Below are 18,709 nucleotides of genomic sequence, written 5' to 3'. Positions count from 1 at the left end.
AATTATGTGGCATCAAATACTAGGGCATACATAATAAGGACCTTGAAACATTATACGCTAAAGGTATGGTTAAAGTTTTGTTTGATTGCACTCTAGATTTTGATTTCTATTAATATTTCATATTTTGTAAACAAAACATAGTAACATTATGTGAATATTTTCTCCTTTTGAAAATGGCCAGGCTAGGCATTGTCTACCTTTTCAATCTCCATTTGACATTTGTCCATCTGTTTTTTGACACGGGTCAACTTTAACTTAGGAAAAAGAAGAATTAAACATCTTTTCGTAAACAGGACCAATTTGCTAAATAAAATTTTCTTATATATAAATGAATGTTATAAATAATAATGAGGAACTTATCATGGAAGAACTTATTAGGATTTGAATAATCTCCAATCCCTAGGAAATTTGTGGGTGGGGAGCCACATGGCACAAATCTAATTTTTTAGATTTATTAAAGTTAAAGGACCATTTTTCTAAATAACATTTGCTTGCATATAAATGGATGTTATAAATATTAATGAGGAACTTATCACTGAAGGGACTTATTAGAATTAGAATATTCTCAAACCCATAGCAAATTGACGGGCGGGAGCCAAGTGACACAAATCTAGTTTTTTAATTTATTGAAAGTTAGTATAGCATAACAAACAATGTAAAACACTATAGTCGTTGATAAAATTTCCCAAACTATAAATGCATATCATATACTTAGTAGGTACTCCAAATATCACATCAATTACATAACTCTCTTTCATTTAAACTAAATATTTCCATTCATAAATATATATTATAATTATTTTATTTTTTAAATATAATTATTTTTTATGCTATATATATCAAAAAGAAATTTGTTAATGAAATTCACTTTTAATTAGAATTATTTTAAAATTTTCACATTTAAATCTTTATATTAATAAAAACTTGATAACCTTACCTTTTAAAATTATATTACATATTTAAATTACTAAGAAATAAGAAATAATGTACATCACTATAATATGACATTCAAAATAAAATATAAATAAGTAGAAAGTCATAAAAACTATTACAAGAAAAAGGTTCTTATTTTATTAAAATATAATGAATTATCTTCACCCTGGAATTAGGAAAGGTGCAAGGGTTTTACATAGGTTGATTCTAATACGTGCAATCAAATATTTGTTTATATATCATAAATAAAATCTAAATATATTCATTTTTAGGATGTGGTTATGGAGCTTCATGTTCAAAATCCATGAAACCTATGATGTAGTGGGGAACATACACCTTAAATTAAATTTGATTTAAACACACCATTTTCGGCATGGCAATTTACACTCAACCATTTTAGTAAATATTATTATTAAAAATATATTAGTTTCATATTTTTAGAATTTAAAAAATAATACAAATTTGTTAAATAACATTACAAAGTTATTTGTTGATTTATGTATATTTATGGTTACTATGTTTAACCATCAACCATTAATTATTGAAGCGACAATGTAATTTTCATTGTGGTATTGAGTAGTAGCTACATGTCCCACAACCCTAGAAATGATATAGGGAAGAAGTTCATGCATAGGTCATGATGAACGTTATGAGTCATCTGAAGTAGCCTTGGCCATGGTTGGTGGACGAAACTCAATCGTCAAACCATAAAGATAGCTTCTAAAGGTAAAGGTACATGAATGGGGATTTGAACCACCAATTGGACATTTTTATGGAATGCTTTTCCTTTAAGAGAAAGTATGGAGTCCTCTAATAGAATCATCGAAAGAAGGTAGGAAGAGAACCGGGAAAGCTTAGAGACTTATGTAGAATGAGAGGGAGAATGTGGGTGCTCCTTCAAATCCTTCCAAAACATAGAAGTGAACTTTGCATCCCTGTCTACAATAATATTCTTTGGAACATCGTGCAATCTGACCATGTATATGATGAACACCTATGCTACATCACTCACTGATAATGTAGACTTCATTGGAATGAAGTGTGCTACCTTTTTCAACCCGTCCACCACTACCATGATGGAATCATGATTTTTCACTGTCCTCGGAAAACTCATGATAAAGTCCATGAAAATGACCTCACATTTCCACTCTGAAATTGCAATAGATTGTTGACAATTAAAACATATAGCCACAAACCTTGCTACATCTTTATTTAGATTCGGCCCATAATAGAATTTCATCATTACAGTCAACGTCTTCTGATAGCCTAGGTGATCTAAATATGTTTCCACATGAAAATCCTTCAAGATCACCTTCTTGAGCTCACGATTGTCTGGCACATATATCCTATCTCTAAACCTAATCAAGCCACTACTATAAGAAAATAGTCGACCTCCTATGCACTTGCATCTATATCTATACTACTACCTATACTTGTGCCTATGTTACGTTGCAACCTGCACATAATCTCCATGTACCTGATATTATGTTAACCTACCTGCAAGACCCTATCCGACATATTTGTCCCATAGGAACTCCTAGCTATTGTATGAATTACCTATATCTTCTTGCTAAGAGAATCTGCGACCCTATTCTCCTTTCCTTTGATGTATTTGATCTCAAAGTTGAAGTCATTGATCATGGCCAATCGTCTAGCCTTCTTGGCATTAAAATTCAATTGGTCAGACAAGTATCTCAACCCACTTTAATTACTCATAAATACAAACCTCATGCCAAGAAGATAGTGCCTCCACATCTTCAATGCATGTATGATCATTGCCAACTCAAGATCATGTGTCAGATAGTTCTGGTCATGCTCATTGTTTTCGTGACTCATACCATACCACCTGCCCATCCCGCATAAGGACTCCACCAAGTCCTCTCCTGCAAGCATCTATACATACTACAAACTCTTTGCTCAGATCCAAAATCTTTAATGCTAGTGCATGTGTCAAAAACTACTTGAGCTGCTCAAACTGGCCTATCAGTCCTCTATCCATTCAAACTTCTCACCTTTCCTCTACAATAATGAAATAGGATAAGAAATTTGTGAGAAATTCCTAATGAGCCTCCTATAATAACTTACCAATCCCATGAAGGATCTCACCACATCTACATTTCTAGGAGCTTCCCACTCCATGATAGCTCTTACCTTTTCTAGATCCATTGTTATGCTCTCCTTAGAGACAACATGTCCCAAGCAATGTACCTCAGTCTGAAAGAAACTACAGTTGTTTAGTTTAGCATACAACTAATGCTGTCTCAACAACTTCAAAGCTGCTGCCAAATTCTCAACATGCTCTTCCTCATTTTTATAATACACAAATATGTAATGAATGAACACAATAACAAACTTGTCCAAATAAGGACGCGACACACTATTCATCAAACACATAAAGGTAGATGGATCATTATTCAAACCGAATGGATCTACAACAAATCCATAATTCCCATACCTGGTCCAAAGAGTTGTCTTGTAAATGTTATCCTCTTTAATGTGTACCTGATAGTATCTTGATCTAAAATCAATATTCGAGAACACTACTACTCAATTTAGTTGATCAAAAAATCCATCAATCCTAGACAACGGATACCTATTCTTGATGGTCAGTTTGTTAAACTTCTTATAGTCAATGCATAATCTGATAGTACCATCCTTCCTCTTTTATAAACAATATCAGTGTGCCCCATGGTGATACACTTGGTTTAATTTATCCCTTTTCAAGCATATATTTCAATTTCAACTTTAACTCTACCAACTAAGGTGTGCTCATCCTGTAAGGTGATTTTGATACTGGAGCTTCCCCTAGCACCAACTCAATAGAAAAGTATACTTCCCTATGAGGTGGCAACTCTGAAATATCTACGGGAAACACATCTTGAAACTGTTGTAGAACTGGGTAGCTTCTCAAAACATCTGCATCATCAACTTCCTTACCTTTGTCACTAGGAATATGCACTGGAAATAACACACACCCTTTTCTATGACTATGCTTTTCCTACATAGTTGTCTCCATCCTAAGTGATGTGGATTTCTTCTCTCCCTGTAAGACTCTTTGTTCCCCAGTGTCATCCAACCACTCAATGTCTTTGTGATAATAATCCACCTTGGTCCTATGAAGGTACAACTAATCCATGCTCAACATCATATTGTATGATCCCAACGGTAATACATTAAAATGTACTGTGGTATGCATACCATTCAAATCAAATTCACAAGCTCTTACCCAATGATGAACTCACCGCTTTGTACTTGTAGCCAATTACACTAACCAAGATTCTGCATGCACTTCTTTATTCAAACCACACCTATCCACCATGTCAAGGCTAACATAACTATAATTATATCCATGGTCAACCAAAATAGAAACAACTTGATCACAAATCTTACTATCCATCTCAATGGTACATGCCTGATGGTCTGCCTGTATGTTATCCAATGCCGCATAGATTCAAGAAACACTCTGACCAAAATCCCCAACATTCTACGCATCTTGTACACTATATATCTGAGACCTACCACCCTAATTTTTTGGACAAACTCTCTTAAGGTTCTCCTTACTGCATGTCCAACACTCCAATCATCCAGTACAATCACCTCTATTTTACTACAGCTACATTGAACTTCTTTTGTGGTGCAACATTTTTTTTCTATTCTCCATTCTGAGGCCTTGTTTTTTTCGGCTACCATTTACCTTTACCTTCATCCTTCCCTTTCCATCCTTGATGAGAATCACTTTTACGCTTTGATGAGATTCATTTTTACTTGCAATTGTATTTCTGTTTTTTTAATTTTTCTTTTCAATAGTTTTTGAAATAAAATCTTAAATTTTTGCATAGTTAAAAAAAATAATTTGGTCAATATTTTAATGTTAGCATTTTCTATATATTTATCTAATGTTAATTATTATTTCAATGCAAATCAAATAATTGTCACTAAAATAACAATAATATTAAACATTTGACAAAAAATTACACATTTTCAATATAAATACAATGAAAAAAATACACATTTTGATATTTTTTTGTCAAAAATGACATGTTAAATAAACGTTTTTTATGGGAAAATTCTAACAGATTTTTTTAGAAAAATAACATTTTTTTTTTATGAATTTTATGTTAAAAATTAGTAGTTATGACAATTTTTTTACAAAAGAAAATGATTCACATAAAAATTAAAGAGAAAATCAGATAATACAAATATTGAAGATATAACAACAATAATCAAATGCTCATTCTTCTCATAAAATCTCAGTGTCAAAACATTACAAGTAAAACTAATGAATATCTCTCAAAATTGAGCTTGATTTGCAAGCATAACTTAAATTTCATTAAGAATATCATATAATCCATGTTCATCATTTTCTGTAGCTTCGCTATTTTCTTCTTCCACAATATTTTCTTCTCGATTTTCCTCAATGTCATTTTCTAATCGATATTTCATGTCTGCAAATCTCCCAAAGTGTCCTTTTTCAATCATTCCATATAACAATGGTGGAGGTTCCTTTGCCATTTTTTCCACATGTGATTCATTAAAATATCCTTTCCTCAAACCAACTTCTTGCATTGCATCTGCCAGAAACTGAAGAGCATTAATTTTTTGTTGAATAAAATTGCATTGTAGTGAGTGTTTTTCAATCGCAATGCAATTTGTTCCTTTTTGTAGGAAACATGCTAGTGTTCGGCATAATCATCAAGCACAAAATAAATAAGTAATTAAATTAGTATAAACACATAAAAACTAAAAAAGAAAATATTAAATTCAATTTTATATAATAAAACTTACCTGAACACGAAAATAAATCCAAAACCCAATCTCATTCATTTGAACATAAATATATAAGACATTTATCAATGCTCACAGTTTTTTGTAAATGTTAACTATCTCTAGTTTTTAATCTTTATGCTCATATGTTGACTTTCTTATGACAACATCAGGAACTAGTAGTTGGCTATGACTCTTTCCATCTACTCGATTAAGAAGAATACGCTTATAGCTATCATCTTTTGTCCAACATTCAACATGGATGAACTCATAATCACTTATAATTGGTTGATCTCCAGAAGAAATAAGATTTTACTTTTTCCTATAACATGACATGGTAAAAGTTTAATTAAATTGTACATAATTTTTTTTAACATTAATCAAACATACAATTTCGATGTCTTACCATGTAAGTTATATTCTTCAGTTTGCCTTTCCCTTGAAGCTTGTTAATAACATTGCAAATTGTGTGTAATAATGAAATGTCACAAATATCCAATCTAGTGATGTTGTGACTTCTTGAGAGCCCGTAACCACTTTATTAAAAGCTTCATAAGTATAAGTCTCACTATCATATCCAATGTCTGGGAAATTAAAACCATGGGAAATATATGCAATAACTAGGGCATATTCCCTTTTAGGTATGTGTTTTGCAATGTCTTCACAATCACCTTGTATTATTTGATATTGGATAGTGTCCAGCCCCTTCCAAATCAAATGAGTAAGAGTAGGATTAAGTTCAACATTCCTAAGATGTTGTTTTCTCATCCTTTCCAACTTAATTTTATCAATAAATATTTTGAAAGTATTTGGTACTCCACCTGCATCCTTCTTGGACATCTTTAATGAAATAAACAAATATGAGTATAAGTGATAAAATAAAATAAAATTACATATGAATAAAATGAACGTAAAAATCAACATACATTTCTGAATGCAAGATAAAAATCTTAAAGTGTTGTTGTAGAACTTAATTCTGGGTAGTTGCATACAAGATCATCCCAACTCCCTTCATTCAACATTCTAACTATATGTTCTTGTATCTTCATATAAATTTTATGAATGAATAAATAAAATAAAAATTGTTGATATAGTGATATATATAAAAAATACTACTAACAACAACTTCTTATATTTAAAGGAAAATTATAATCCAAGAAAAAGTAAAAATAATTCAACAAAATTATTTTTGAAATTCTGAGCACATTTTGTCCAATGACAATTCACCTGAGTTCACATGACATAGTATTGGTTTGAATAGTTTGTCATCCTTCACTCCTTGCAATGGTGTTTTAGGAACTCCCCAACAACCCGTTTCACTATGGAGCTCATGAGAGTTCGTTCTAATCTTGGCTATATTAATTTTCTTCTTTGAGCTAATTAAAACATAGAGATACTTTTGATCTTCTAGGGTGGGGTTGATGACCTCCTTATAATGTCTTAATTTTCTTTTAGCTGCTAAATATTTCTCATGCCACATTTTTTCTTTGAACTCAGAAGTAACAATATTTTTAATGTTATTAATGTTTTGCAATGCAACATTCTCATCGATCTCCCAATGGTTTAACCAGCCCCTGGTGTCTTTATACCAACCTTGTTTGAGCCTTAGGTGGTTTTGGCTAGAATTTAAAGCTAGCTTAGGAAATCTATGGTCTCCTATGTTATTGAGTGTGTGCTTGTACAACAAAAGCCTATTCATAGCTATGCTATCGATGGGGGAAAGACCCACTTCTATAAGGAGACTAGGATAGGGTATGTTGCTTTTAATTGTGATATTATACGTTAGAAAACGCTTCTAGATTTGCTCAATCCTTCTCCAGGATTCTCTAGAGATGTTACAACCCCAAACCTCACATCCATATAAGATAACCAGAGTGACTAAAGTTCCAAAGAGGAACTTCTTTCTATCCCACATTATGAGGTTTATAGTTTTACAATTCTTTTAGGACCAAAAGAAGCTTTGTGTCCCCCATTAATCCTTTTCTCAATGCTATAGTTCCAGTTGAGCCTGTGATGAATATCAATTCCTAGGTACTTGCACGAAGACACTTCCTCCAAGTTACTATTGTCATACATAAAATTAGCATAAGTGTCCTTCTTGGATTTGATAATCATAACTTTTGTTTTGTCATTGTTAACAATCATACCCATGGTAGAGCAGAAATCCTTAAGAAGCATAAGTTGCTTATCAAGATGAGATGGGCACCTTGCGAGAAGAACAATATCATCAGCGTAGAGAAGAAGGATGATGACTATCCCAGCTAAGATCATGCCATCACATCTTGCTTCCTCTAAACAACCTTCTAGCTTGTTGATGTAGATGCCAAACAGGGTAGGGGAGAGGGGGAATATCTTTTGGCTACCAATCATTTCTCTTTAACTTGGCAATTACATTATTGTATAACCTTATACATGTAGCTCTCAACTCAAAAGGAACCTTTAGCTCTTCTAATCTCTTCCAAAGGTTGTTTCTAGGAACTGTATCGAAAGACTTTCTAAAGTCTAGAAAGAAACAAAAGAGATTGGATTTATCATTGCGTCATTCCTCCACAATGATCCTAAGCATAACGAGGTCATATGTTGTTGTGTGCTGCTTTCTAAAACCTGCTTGGTCTTTAGCTCACTTACCTTCACTTTCAAGCCATATGCTTGACTTCCTTTCCAAAATAATACCATATAACTTGGCTAGGAGAGGGATGATGATAATTGTCTATTAATTAGAGGGGTTATTTGTATCCCCACTTTTAAAAATAGGGATAATGAGGCGTTGAGACCATACTTAGATTTTCCATTGGCCAAACGATTAACCCCAAAATCAATGTCCTCTAATGAGAAAACTTCTTTCATTGTGAGAAGCGTTTCAAAGTTATCCATGACATTTTGATATTCATAAAGATTTTTAAGATAGGAATTTTAGTCGTGTAAAGCAATTTTATTATTATCTTTAGTTTTTTCAGTTAGAATCTACCTCCAAAATTTCTTAGGAGCTACCTTAGAGAATTAATGGGTAGGGGTGGCAAGGGGAATCATGACAAAATATAAATTAAATATCATAAAATATAGAAAAGAAAAAATAAAAAACGAAATAAAACGATAAAAACGTAAAAAAAAAACAGAATTAACTTGTAAAACTGAAAAAAAAAAAAAAAAAAAAATAATAAAAAATAAATTAAAAATATAAAAAAAAATGGCACAAAAATATATATATATATATAATATAATATAAATATATATAGATTTATAGATATATAGTTTAATTTGTTTTATTTAAATTTTTATATTTTTATATATATTTAATTTATTTTTATTTAAATATATATATATATATATATATATATATATATATATATATATATATATATATATATATATATATATATATATATATATATATATATACATAATATATATATATATATATATATATATTGTATTTGATTTTTTGTGCTGTGCTTTCTTATTCTTATTTTTATGTTTTATTACTAACATGAAAATCATCAACATTTAAAAAAATTATCCACACTTAAGTCATTAGAAAATTTAATGTATAAAAACTAAGCCCTCTAAACAAAAAGGGGTACTAGGTCATTTTTTCATTTGATTGTAACTATGTTCAAATTCATCATGCATAAATTTGACCCTTTGGATGAAAGTCATAGGCATTCTATACTCATTATCTTCATTATGATGTAATGCCAATAAATTTTCATTTGTTCTTGTTAAACCGACATAAATGATGCATAATTTCACTGTTTCAAAAAGAGAGTTATTGGGATATTCCTCGATCAATTGTCTTTTGATTTCTGCTGAATGGTTCCCTCCAATTACATAATATTCGTATTCAAAACAGCATGTCCTATTAAATGGCTCTTTGTTGGGAACATAATTTGGATGAACAAGAAACACATAATCCACCACATGTGCACATGGATTGTACCTGAAAAATGTTTTCAAATTATCGACATGTAGGTGATGTGACTTTCTTATTTGATATTGAGATTGTCCTTCATCTGGCCTATATAATTAGCTGACATTGAGCTAAAATGTTTTGCCACCAATAATTAATTTATTATTCATCAAGTGATCTCGAATGACATTTTGTTTTGTTTTAATAATGCCATACTCTAAATCAACACCCAGTGTTATGATTTCTTTGCTTCCTTTAGAAATTTCACTTTGATGTTCATTGTTGCCCATGATTTTAGCAGATTGACTAAATTTTGACTTCTTCTCACTGGTTAATATATCTTCTATATAAACAATCTCTTCTTCATCAACTAGAAGAGAGACATTCATGACCATTTTTCTTTCTGGTGTTTTATTTCTTTTCTCCTTTTGAAAAATAGTTCTAATATCCTCCTCACTAATGGTAACATAATTTTCAGCTTCAGTTTTGACATCTACAAAAACAACATGTTTAGCTTTGCTAAATTGAACCACCTTAGGGATTCTTTGATGATCCCCTATATGTACTATTGTAGTGTCATGGATTATTTCTTTTTGCTTCCTTCTCCTTTCTTATTGTGTCTCTGTATGGAAACTGTTGATCACATTCATAATATTTGGCTCTAGAAAATAAATACCCTCCAACATCATTGAAAGACTCTTAGAAAAATCCTATCAAACAAAATACAATATGTCAATGATCAATCATTTATAAGAAAATAGTGATCCTTACAATAATGCATAACACGTAAATATAGATAAACACACTTACAATGTTATTTGAAATGTTGGATGTGATTTCATCATACAATAGTGTAGATTCTTCATATGTGTCATACTTGACCTTTGGGAGACGATATCTAATAGTTTCATGTGCCTTGAGAAATTTTACAAGAACGTAGATAGTGTCCACATTCGGAACCAAACATATGTCTCGTACTCTACCCATCACCTCATATGGTCCACCAAAGTTAATCATATCACAATATAGATAGATATGTGTACAATCATCTCTTTCAATATCTTTAACATGTAATGTAAAATTTGTTTTATTTATTTCTCATGAATTCCTCCGTTTAGGAATAATTTTGAATGTACTTGAAGAGCCAGTTGCTTGAAATACAAAAGCAATAAATGGATTTACTTTTTTGACATGGAATAGTTTTTTTTTTTTTCATGAAGGAATTGAAATCCCCCCCAAACCAAGTAGTGAAGATTGTGGGATTGCTTTAGAGTTTCTTGAATGTGGGATTAAAATTAAAATTAAAAAGTTAATATATTGTCAATATTATAGGTTTAGATTAACTCTTATTAAGTGTGGAATAAAAAATAAAATATTAATTATAAAAATTAATTTAGTTAAGTAGTCAATGTGAAATACTTTAAATAGAAAAATTATTTTAATTTTTAAGGAATGCATTAAACAAAAATTTATGTTGATATTTTGAATAGGAAGTATGGTGAATATTTTTGAAGACGAAAATTTTAGTAATATCTTTTCAAGTAAAGTTTAGAAGAAAATTTTGGAGAGAAATATTTTAAACGAAGTTTTTGGAGGAAAAATTTTAGGCAAAATGTTTTAGGGGGAACTTTGGAGGGAAAATTTTCAGCGAAATTTTTTGGCAGGAAACTTTAGAGGCAAATTTTCAAACTCTAAGCTATAAATTGTCATTGGGAAAGAGTGCATTTGTATAATTTGATATCTTTTGGTTAAAGCTCATGGATTCTTCTAATAGTGAAGTTTTACTTTCTCTAGCATCGACATCTTCGTCATGCAACAACTCTATTCATTTTGATGAATATAACAGGAATTCTTTCACTATGAATAGAGAGAAAAAATTTCCACTTGGACTTAATCCTAAGGATGACAAGGGAAACATTGATGAAGGGTAGCAGAAAGAATTTCCTATGAATAGAGAGTCAATTATTCCACTTAGAACTAATCTTAAGGATCATGAGAGCACCACTTATGAAGGGTAGGATGATGAATTTCTAGTAAGTAAAGAGTCAAATTTTCCACTTAGTCATAATCCTAAAGATTATGAGAGCACCACTGGTGTTTGGGGGGATGAAGGATTTCCAAATTCAAAGTTTCCACATAGTCCTAATCTCAGGGATTGTGATAGCACCACTGAGGAAGGGGAGAGGGAGGATGACTAATTTCCAAAAAATAGAGATTCAAAGTTTCCACTTAGTCCTAATCCTAAGGATTATGAGAGCACCACTAACGAAGGGGAGGATGAAGAATTTCCACTAAATAGAAATTCAAAGTTGCCACCTAGTCCTAATCCCAAGGATTATGAGACCACCATTGATGAAGGGGAGGATGAAGAATTTCCTGCAAATGTTAAAAAAAATCAAATATTATAAAAAAAAATGAAATATTATAAATATATATATATATATATATATATATATATATATATATATATAATTGAAAAAAATACATATTTCTAGAAAAACATAATTTAAGAATTATTTTTAAAACTTAAAAAAAATCAAATAAAACAAAATTAGATAATTAAGAAAAAAACATTTTTTTAATCTTTAAAAATAAAACATTAATGGAATTTTGAGGTCTAAAATGTGCCTACTAAGAAAATTGTACAACCAAAATAAACTTTATAAGAACCAATAAGATTCAATACAATGGTGTCAACCATTGGGATGATTCACCACTTTTGGAGTTAAAAAACAAAAAGATTAAAAAATAATCAAATAATAAGAATACTTTTTCAACTCATATTTTCAACTTATCTCTGTAAGGTTTTACATAAACTTCAAATGGGAATACTTGTTGGATGCAAAAAATAATTCCTCATCCAAGGAGTACCCATGTTTCATGCTTTCGACGGACCCTACTACACAAAAAATGAGAAATACATGAAAAAACGCGATTGCAATCCAAGCTGGTTTTTAGACTAAAGCAGATTTTATGGTCTTTATCTATATAACCACTTCTCATACTCCAAATGTACTTTCCTGAATCTCTTACACAGTGAAAGATGGCACGAACAGGTATTTAGGAGGAATTTAGCTATCATGCATGGATTAAGGAGGCATGAAGATTCTTTCTACTTAAATTATTCTGCCTATCCACTTAAGTTCAAGCAATTAAACCCATAAGTTGCAATTATGTTACCATAAATAAATTTCACTCTTAGAAGAGATTTTAAATTTCTAAATGCCCTTTTTATTGTTAGTAATGATTTTGACAATGAGGGTTTTCTTGTTTTAATGATTTTTCCCTTGAATTTTTAGTTTCAAAATGAAATTCATAGGCAATGAGTTTTTTGATGGCACATTTTGAAGAATTTTTACTTTCAATTTCTCGAATTGAATGACAACACATGATATAGCAATTGCAACATTTACCTAACGGAGTGGCGAGCTAAGAGAATGAGATTGCTCCCACGTGGATGGGAGAGCAGCATATAGTATATGGATTTGATTTGTATAGAAGGTAGTTGTAAATGGATTGGTTTTGTAACAATGCAAGGAACATTGTAGGTTGGCTTATCACTAGAGCAGTGCCCTGGTGTCAACACAATAAAATAAAAATCATGACATGGTTGAGAGAAAAAAGTATTAAATATTAATGTGGATGAAATTCAATTACAAGATGGCTTCCCCTTAGGTTAATTATATAGTAAAACAAATTACACTTTTCTACATGATTTTTAGATAGTCATTTTCAAATAAATTATTAATTTTAGTAATGTTTTAGAATTGAATAGAAAGAAGTGAGTTCACCACACTTTTATTCAACCTTTTAAAAATCTAATACTCTTGACTTAAAACTTCTACAATTGATTTAGTTTCTCACTAAAGTATGCTACTGGTATCAAACACTATTTTAGTTGCGGGTTGCCACATCATTTCATCAATTAATGCAAGAGCATCTGGACATAGCAAGCAATGTGATTACATGTTCACATGTGGCTAACATGAGATGAATCTCATTGACCTGAGTGGTCAAATGAATTCTTAGCAGAGACAATTGGATCTGTCAAATTTATCTTTACCTCAATTATTGTAATAATTAGAACATTGTATTATTTTTAGAGACATATTATTATAAAAATTTAAGCGGCATATTATTATAAAATTTTATCTAATAATGAAATTTACGATCAACATAAATCATGGATTATATAAAGATTACATTCTCCCTGTTTACAATGTTTAACGACTTGAAACAATGATAGAAAGGTATAGAAATATTCTATTTTTAATCCAATGCAATATGCCTCTTAAATTTTTGTGCTTCTCCAATCCCGTATAGAAAGTCAATGTATAATTTCTTTGAGAGGTCAGCATCAAAGAGAAGGAAACAACTGTTGGGAGCTGGTCGGGCGAGTACAAAACTTTCCCTACTTCTGCTTTTGCTTCTTAACTCGATACAACTCTCACTATTTCCATTTCGATAAAGGAAGAAATAATAAGTCCATCTATTAAATTATCATGAGAAAAATGAGAGATGCCTCCATTATCCAACTTAGACGGTGTAGTTAGTTAAGTTAAGTTGTCAAATTTGAGGAGTAATATTTAGGGGAAAACCATTTAGAATAAATTATTCCAAAGTATTGGTGACTCATAAAAGTCTTGTTATCAATTTTTAAATTATTTTCCTTTTCAAAAAGGAAAACACATTATCAATAACAAAATTTTAAATTAAATATCCAATTTCATCTTCCATAATCTATTATCCATAATAAAATTTTAAATTAAATAACCAATTTCCTCATTTAAATTTTTTAATAAGAAATATAACTAATTTATTTAATTTTAATCCCATATATATTATTAAATGATTTTTATATTTTTAACATTAACTAATTTAACAATCATTCAATAGCATCATAAAATATCATCTATTCATTATAAATATTTTGCTTCATATAGTTTTTTAAATTATTTAATTTTAAATAAATGATACTACAATTAAATTATATCTTATATTTAAAGATTTATAATAATATTTATATTCTTGGAATCATTTAATTAAAAAAAAAATCAAATTATAGTTATATATTTGATAAACAAACCAACAACATTATACAAATAAATTTAGAAGGAAAAAAAAATATTGATTGCTTCAATTCTTCTAATTGAATGTTGATTGCTTCTAAGGTTGTAGTATCAGAAATACCCAAGGGTGGAAATGAAGCATATAGATGCCCCATTATCTTTAGAACAAGGAAAATGATGTGGCATCAAATACCAAGGCATATAGAATAAGGACCTTGAACATTATATGCTAAGGATATGGTCAAAGGTATGCTTGATTTCACTCTAGATTTCCATTTCTATTAATATTTCATGTTTTGTAAACACAACAGAGTAACATTATGTGGATATATTATTTTATATTGAGGAGTGATTTCTCAAGATTCACATGGATTTTTTCTCTCCAAAAGAAATATGTCCTTAATAAATTTAAAGAATTTAAGGCTCATGTAAATAATCATATAGAGAATACAATAAGAATGTTGAAGAAAGAAGATCATGGAGTGTTTCACGAAAATGAAAGAATTTCATAAAAACATGGAATATCAAGGAAAAAGAATACCCCATACACACTTCAATGTAATGCAAGGAAGCTAGAGAAATAGTTAATAAGCATTAATATAAAATGCAAGGAGATTTATCAATGTGTTGGGTTAAGGCATAAATTGTAGGGAAAAGAACAAAATGCATACTGCATGTTACATTGTAAAGTGTTTTCTATAATAAATCATTTTCCAAAAATACATCACATTATTACTAAGAAAACTTTAAATTACAAAAATAAACAAGCCAACCAATTATATATTTGATAAACAAACTAACCACATTATACAAATGAATGTAGAAAGAAAAAAAAATAGGAGACTGGTAGTGATCACAGCTCTAATGTCCATATTTCTGGAACTCCCACTCGCTATTATCTGCAACAACATATACATAGTATTGTGTAAAATAAAAGTTCAAATGAATCTTAAAAGTAAACTTCATCTCTCATTGTCCAACCAAAGATAAAGTGAACAAAAAAAACAACTAACCATTTCCTTAAAAAGATTCATGTTCCCATTTCAAAATAATTTCACTCTACTAAAATGCAGCCATAAAGATTGATTGCACAAGAAGGAAGTTTAGAATACATACTTAATGGGTAGACTTGTCTTGTCTTAAGCCACTCACTTATGTAGTGAAAATGAAAGGCCTGATTATAGCCTCCTGTTCAAATATTAAAGAAAAACATATAAAATTTTGATAACCTTGAGCTTAAGCGAATAATAATACTAATAATAATAATAATACATATTTTTAACATACCCCATGCAACTATGCATTCTTGAATTGTCTCAGTTCCTTGATTTTCCTCACACTCTATACCTAGATGTACAAAAGCAAATATAATAATATTATTTTCAAATTCCATATAATTTAGTCAAACTAATTCAAAAAAATCCCAAAAACAATCTATTTTCTCAAATTTCTACCATTAAATTATATAAATAAATAGTAGTTACAGAGATCCATAATGTGGTTTCTACAGATTGCACAATTATCCACCTGGATGTTTGCATGCAGAAACAATTAGATTAAAATTGTGTTAGAATAAAATAGTAAATCATTCAAGTTAAACTAGAAGAGAGACATTCATGGCCATTTTTCCTTCTGGTGTTTTATTTCTTTTCTCATTTTGAACAACAATTCTAATCTCCTCCTCACTAATGGTAACATAATTTTCAGCTTCAGTTTTGACATCTACAAAAAAACATGTTTAGCTTTGCCAGATTGAACCACCTTAGGGATTCTTTTATGATCCCCTGTATGTACTATTGCAGTGTCATGGATTATTGCTTTTTGCTTCCTTCTCCTTTCTTATTTTGTCTCTAAAAACAAATACCCTCCAACATCATTGAAAAACTCTTAGGAAAATCCTATCAAACAATGGTGTAGATTCTTCATATGTGTCATACTTGACCATTCAGAGATGATATCTAACATTTTCATGTGTCTTGGGCAATTTTGCAAGAACATAGATAGTGTCTACATTCGGCACCAAACATATGTCTGGTACTCTGCCCATCACCTCATATGGCCTACCAAAGTTAATCATACCACAATATAGATAGATATGTGTACAATAATCTCTTTCAATATCTTTAACATGCAATGTAAAGAAAAATTTATTTATTTCTCGTGAATTCCTCCATTCAGGAATAATCTTGAATGTACTGGACGAGCCATTTGCTTGACTTTTATGATGTTTTTCAGGTCAGGTATGTTCAATAATATTCATAAAGTGTCCATCTGAAACTTTAGATGATGGAATTGTTGTCCTTGTTTCAAGAAACATTCACATAGACCTTCTTTGATGCCAACTTTAGGAATATATATATGTGTTCATTAAAAGAACACATATGTTAATTAGAAAAATAACAATTTATTTAAAAAATATATAAATATAAAAATAGTCTAAATTTAATGTTAATTTCTTTTTAAACAATATAAATTAAAGAAATTATAAATATTTTTTATTTATTTTTAACAAAACTAAAATAATTTAAATATAATTTATTTTTTTTAAATTAAAAAAAAAATAAAAGATTTTTTTTTTAAGAATGATACTTATATTGTTTAAATAAATAAATAAATAAATATATAAAATTTTAAAACTCAATATATATGGCTTTAAAGAAAAAAACTATTTTATTTATTTATTTATTTTTGCTTCTTTGAAATACAAAATCAATAAATGGATTTATTCTTTTGACATGGAAAAGTTTTGGTTTTTTTTTTTGTGAAGGAATTGAAATTACCCCCAAACAAAATAGTGAAGATTGTGGGATTGCTTTAGAGTTTCTCGAATGTGGGATTAAAAAGAAAATTAAAAAATCAAGATATTGTTAATATTATAGGTTTAGATTAACTCTTGGAGACAGTACTGGAAGATAATCGGTTGAAGGAATTCATTGATAATGATATTCTGAAACCAGCAACATCTAATGCTAAGGATCTAGCAGAATGGAAGAAGTGTGTAGCCAAGGTGTGGAGAACCATATTGGAGGGAGTACAATATCATATTTTCTCAAATCTCCATGGGAGATAGACTCTACATGTAATGGGGAAAGAACTAATAGATTTGTTTCAGAATAGCAGTGACTACAGGAGACTAGTACTTAAGGATGACCTTTGAAATATCAAGATGTAGAGGAATGAGAGCATTCAACCATACTTGAGTAGGTTCACACAATGTCATGAAGAACTTGGTAAAATTGGTGGTATTGTAGTAGCGGATGATTTGGTGGGCATATCCCTTCTAGCCCTTCCTAAGAGTCAGCACAACTACCAAGATTCAATGAATGGGAGGAAGAAACTACCAGATTTAGAATGCTTATGGTCTAATTTGGTACAGGAGGAAATAAGGCGCAATACTAGAGACGAGACTTCATCCAATTGTGAGGATGAGGAGAACTGTGAAGAAATTCTGCAAATTCTCTACAAATCTTGCTCTTAGACCATATAGAAATGCAATATACCAAAGAAAAATACTATAATTTGCTTCTACTATCAAACTTGTAGAAGCTTAAAGATATTTCATAGTGGCCTTTCCCTTGAGGGAAACTCGAATTATGTTGCATGGAAGTACCGTATGGAGGCAGTACTAGAGGATAATCGGTTGAATGAATTCATTGATAACGATATTATAAAACCAGCAACATCTGATGCTAATCATCTAGTACAATGGAAGAAGTGTGTAGCCAAGGTGAGGAGAATCATATTGGAGGGAGTATGATAGCATATTTTCTCAAATTTCCATGGGAGATAGACTCTGCATGCACTGTGAAAATAACTGGTAGATTTGTTCCAGAATAGCAATGAGCATAGGAAACTGGAACTCAAGGACAAACTTCAAAATATCAAGTTGCAGAGGAACGAGACCATTCCACCGTACCTGAGCAGGTTCACACAAAGTCATGAAGAACTTGGTAAAATTGGTGTACACATAAGAATACAAGAAAGAAGACCTCAAGAGGAGCAACAGGTGAAGCTTTGGCTTCACAATTCGAGCTTG

At 30.4% G+C, this 18,709-nt stretch overlaps 1 protein-coding gene across 1 annotated transcript; it reads right to left on the bottom strand.

Moving 5' to 3' along the window:
* Positions 1-15,534: 15,534 nt before the first annotated feature.
* Positions 15,535-16,221, bottom strand: LOC149203374 (RING-box protein 1a-like; the record flags this gene model as incomplete). Its single annotated transcript, XM_089401848.1, has 4 exons — positions 15,535-15,572; positions 15,790-15,861; positions 15,961-16,020; positions 16,158-16,221. Coding segments are annotated over 4 exons (234 nt in total), but the record flags the coding sequence as incomplete, so codon positions are not given.
* Between the last annotated feature and the right edge of the window lie 2,488 nt (positions 16,222-18,709).

Source organism: Pinus tabuliformis, chromosome 2_1 (genome assembly GCF_031772625.1).
Source record: "Pinus tabuliformis cultivar Carrire ecotype Pingquan chromosome 2_1, CPIR1, whole genome shotgun sequence".
Taxonomy (NCBI): domain Eukaryota; kingdom Viridiplantae; phylum Streptophyta; class Pinopsida; order Pinales; family Pinaceae; genus Pinus; species Pinus tabuliformis.
This window is presented reverse-complemented; position numbering and strand designations above follow the sequence as displayed.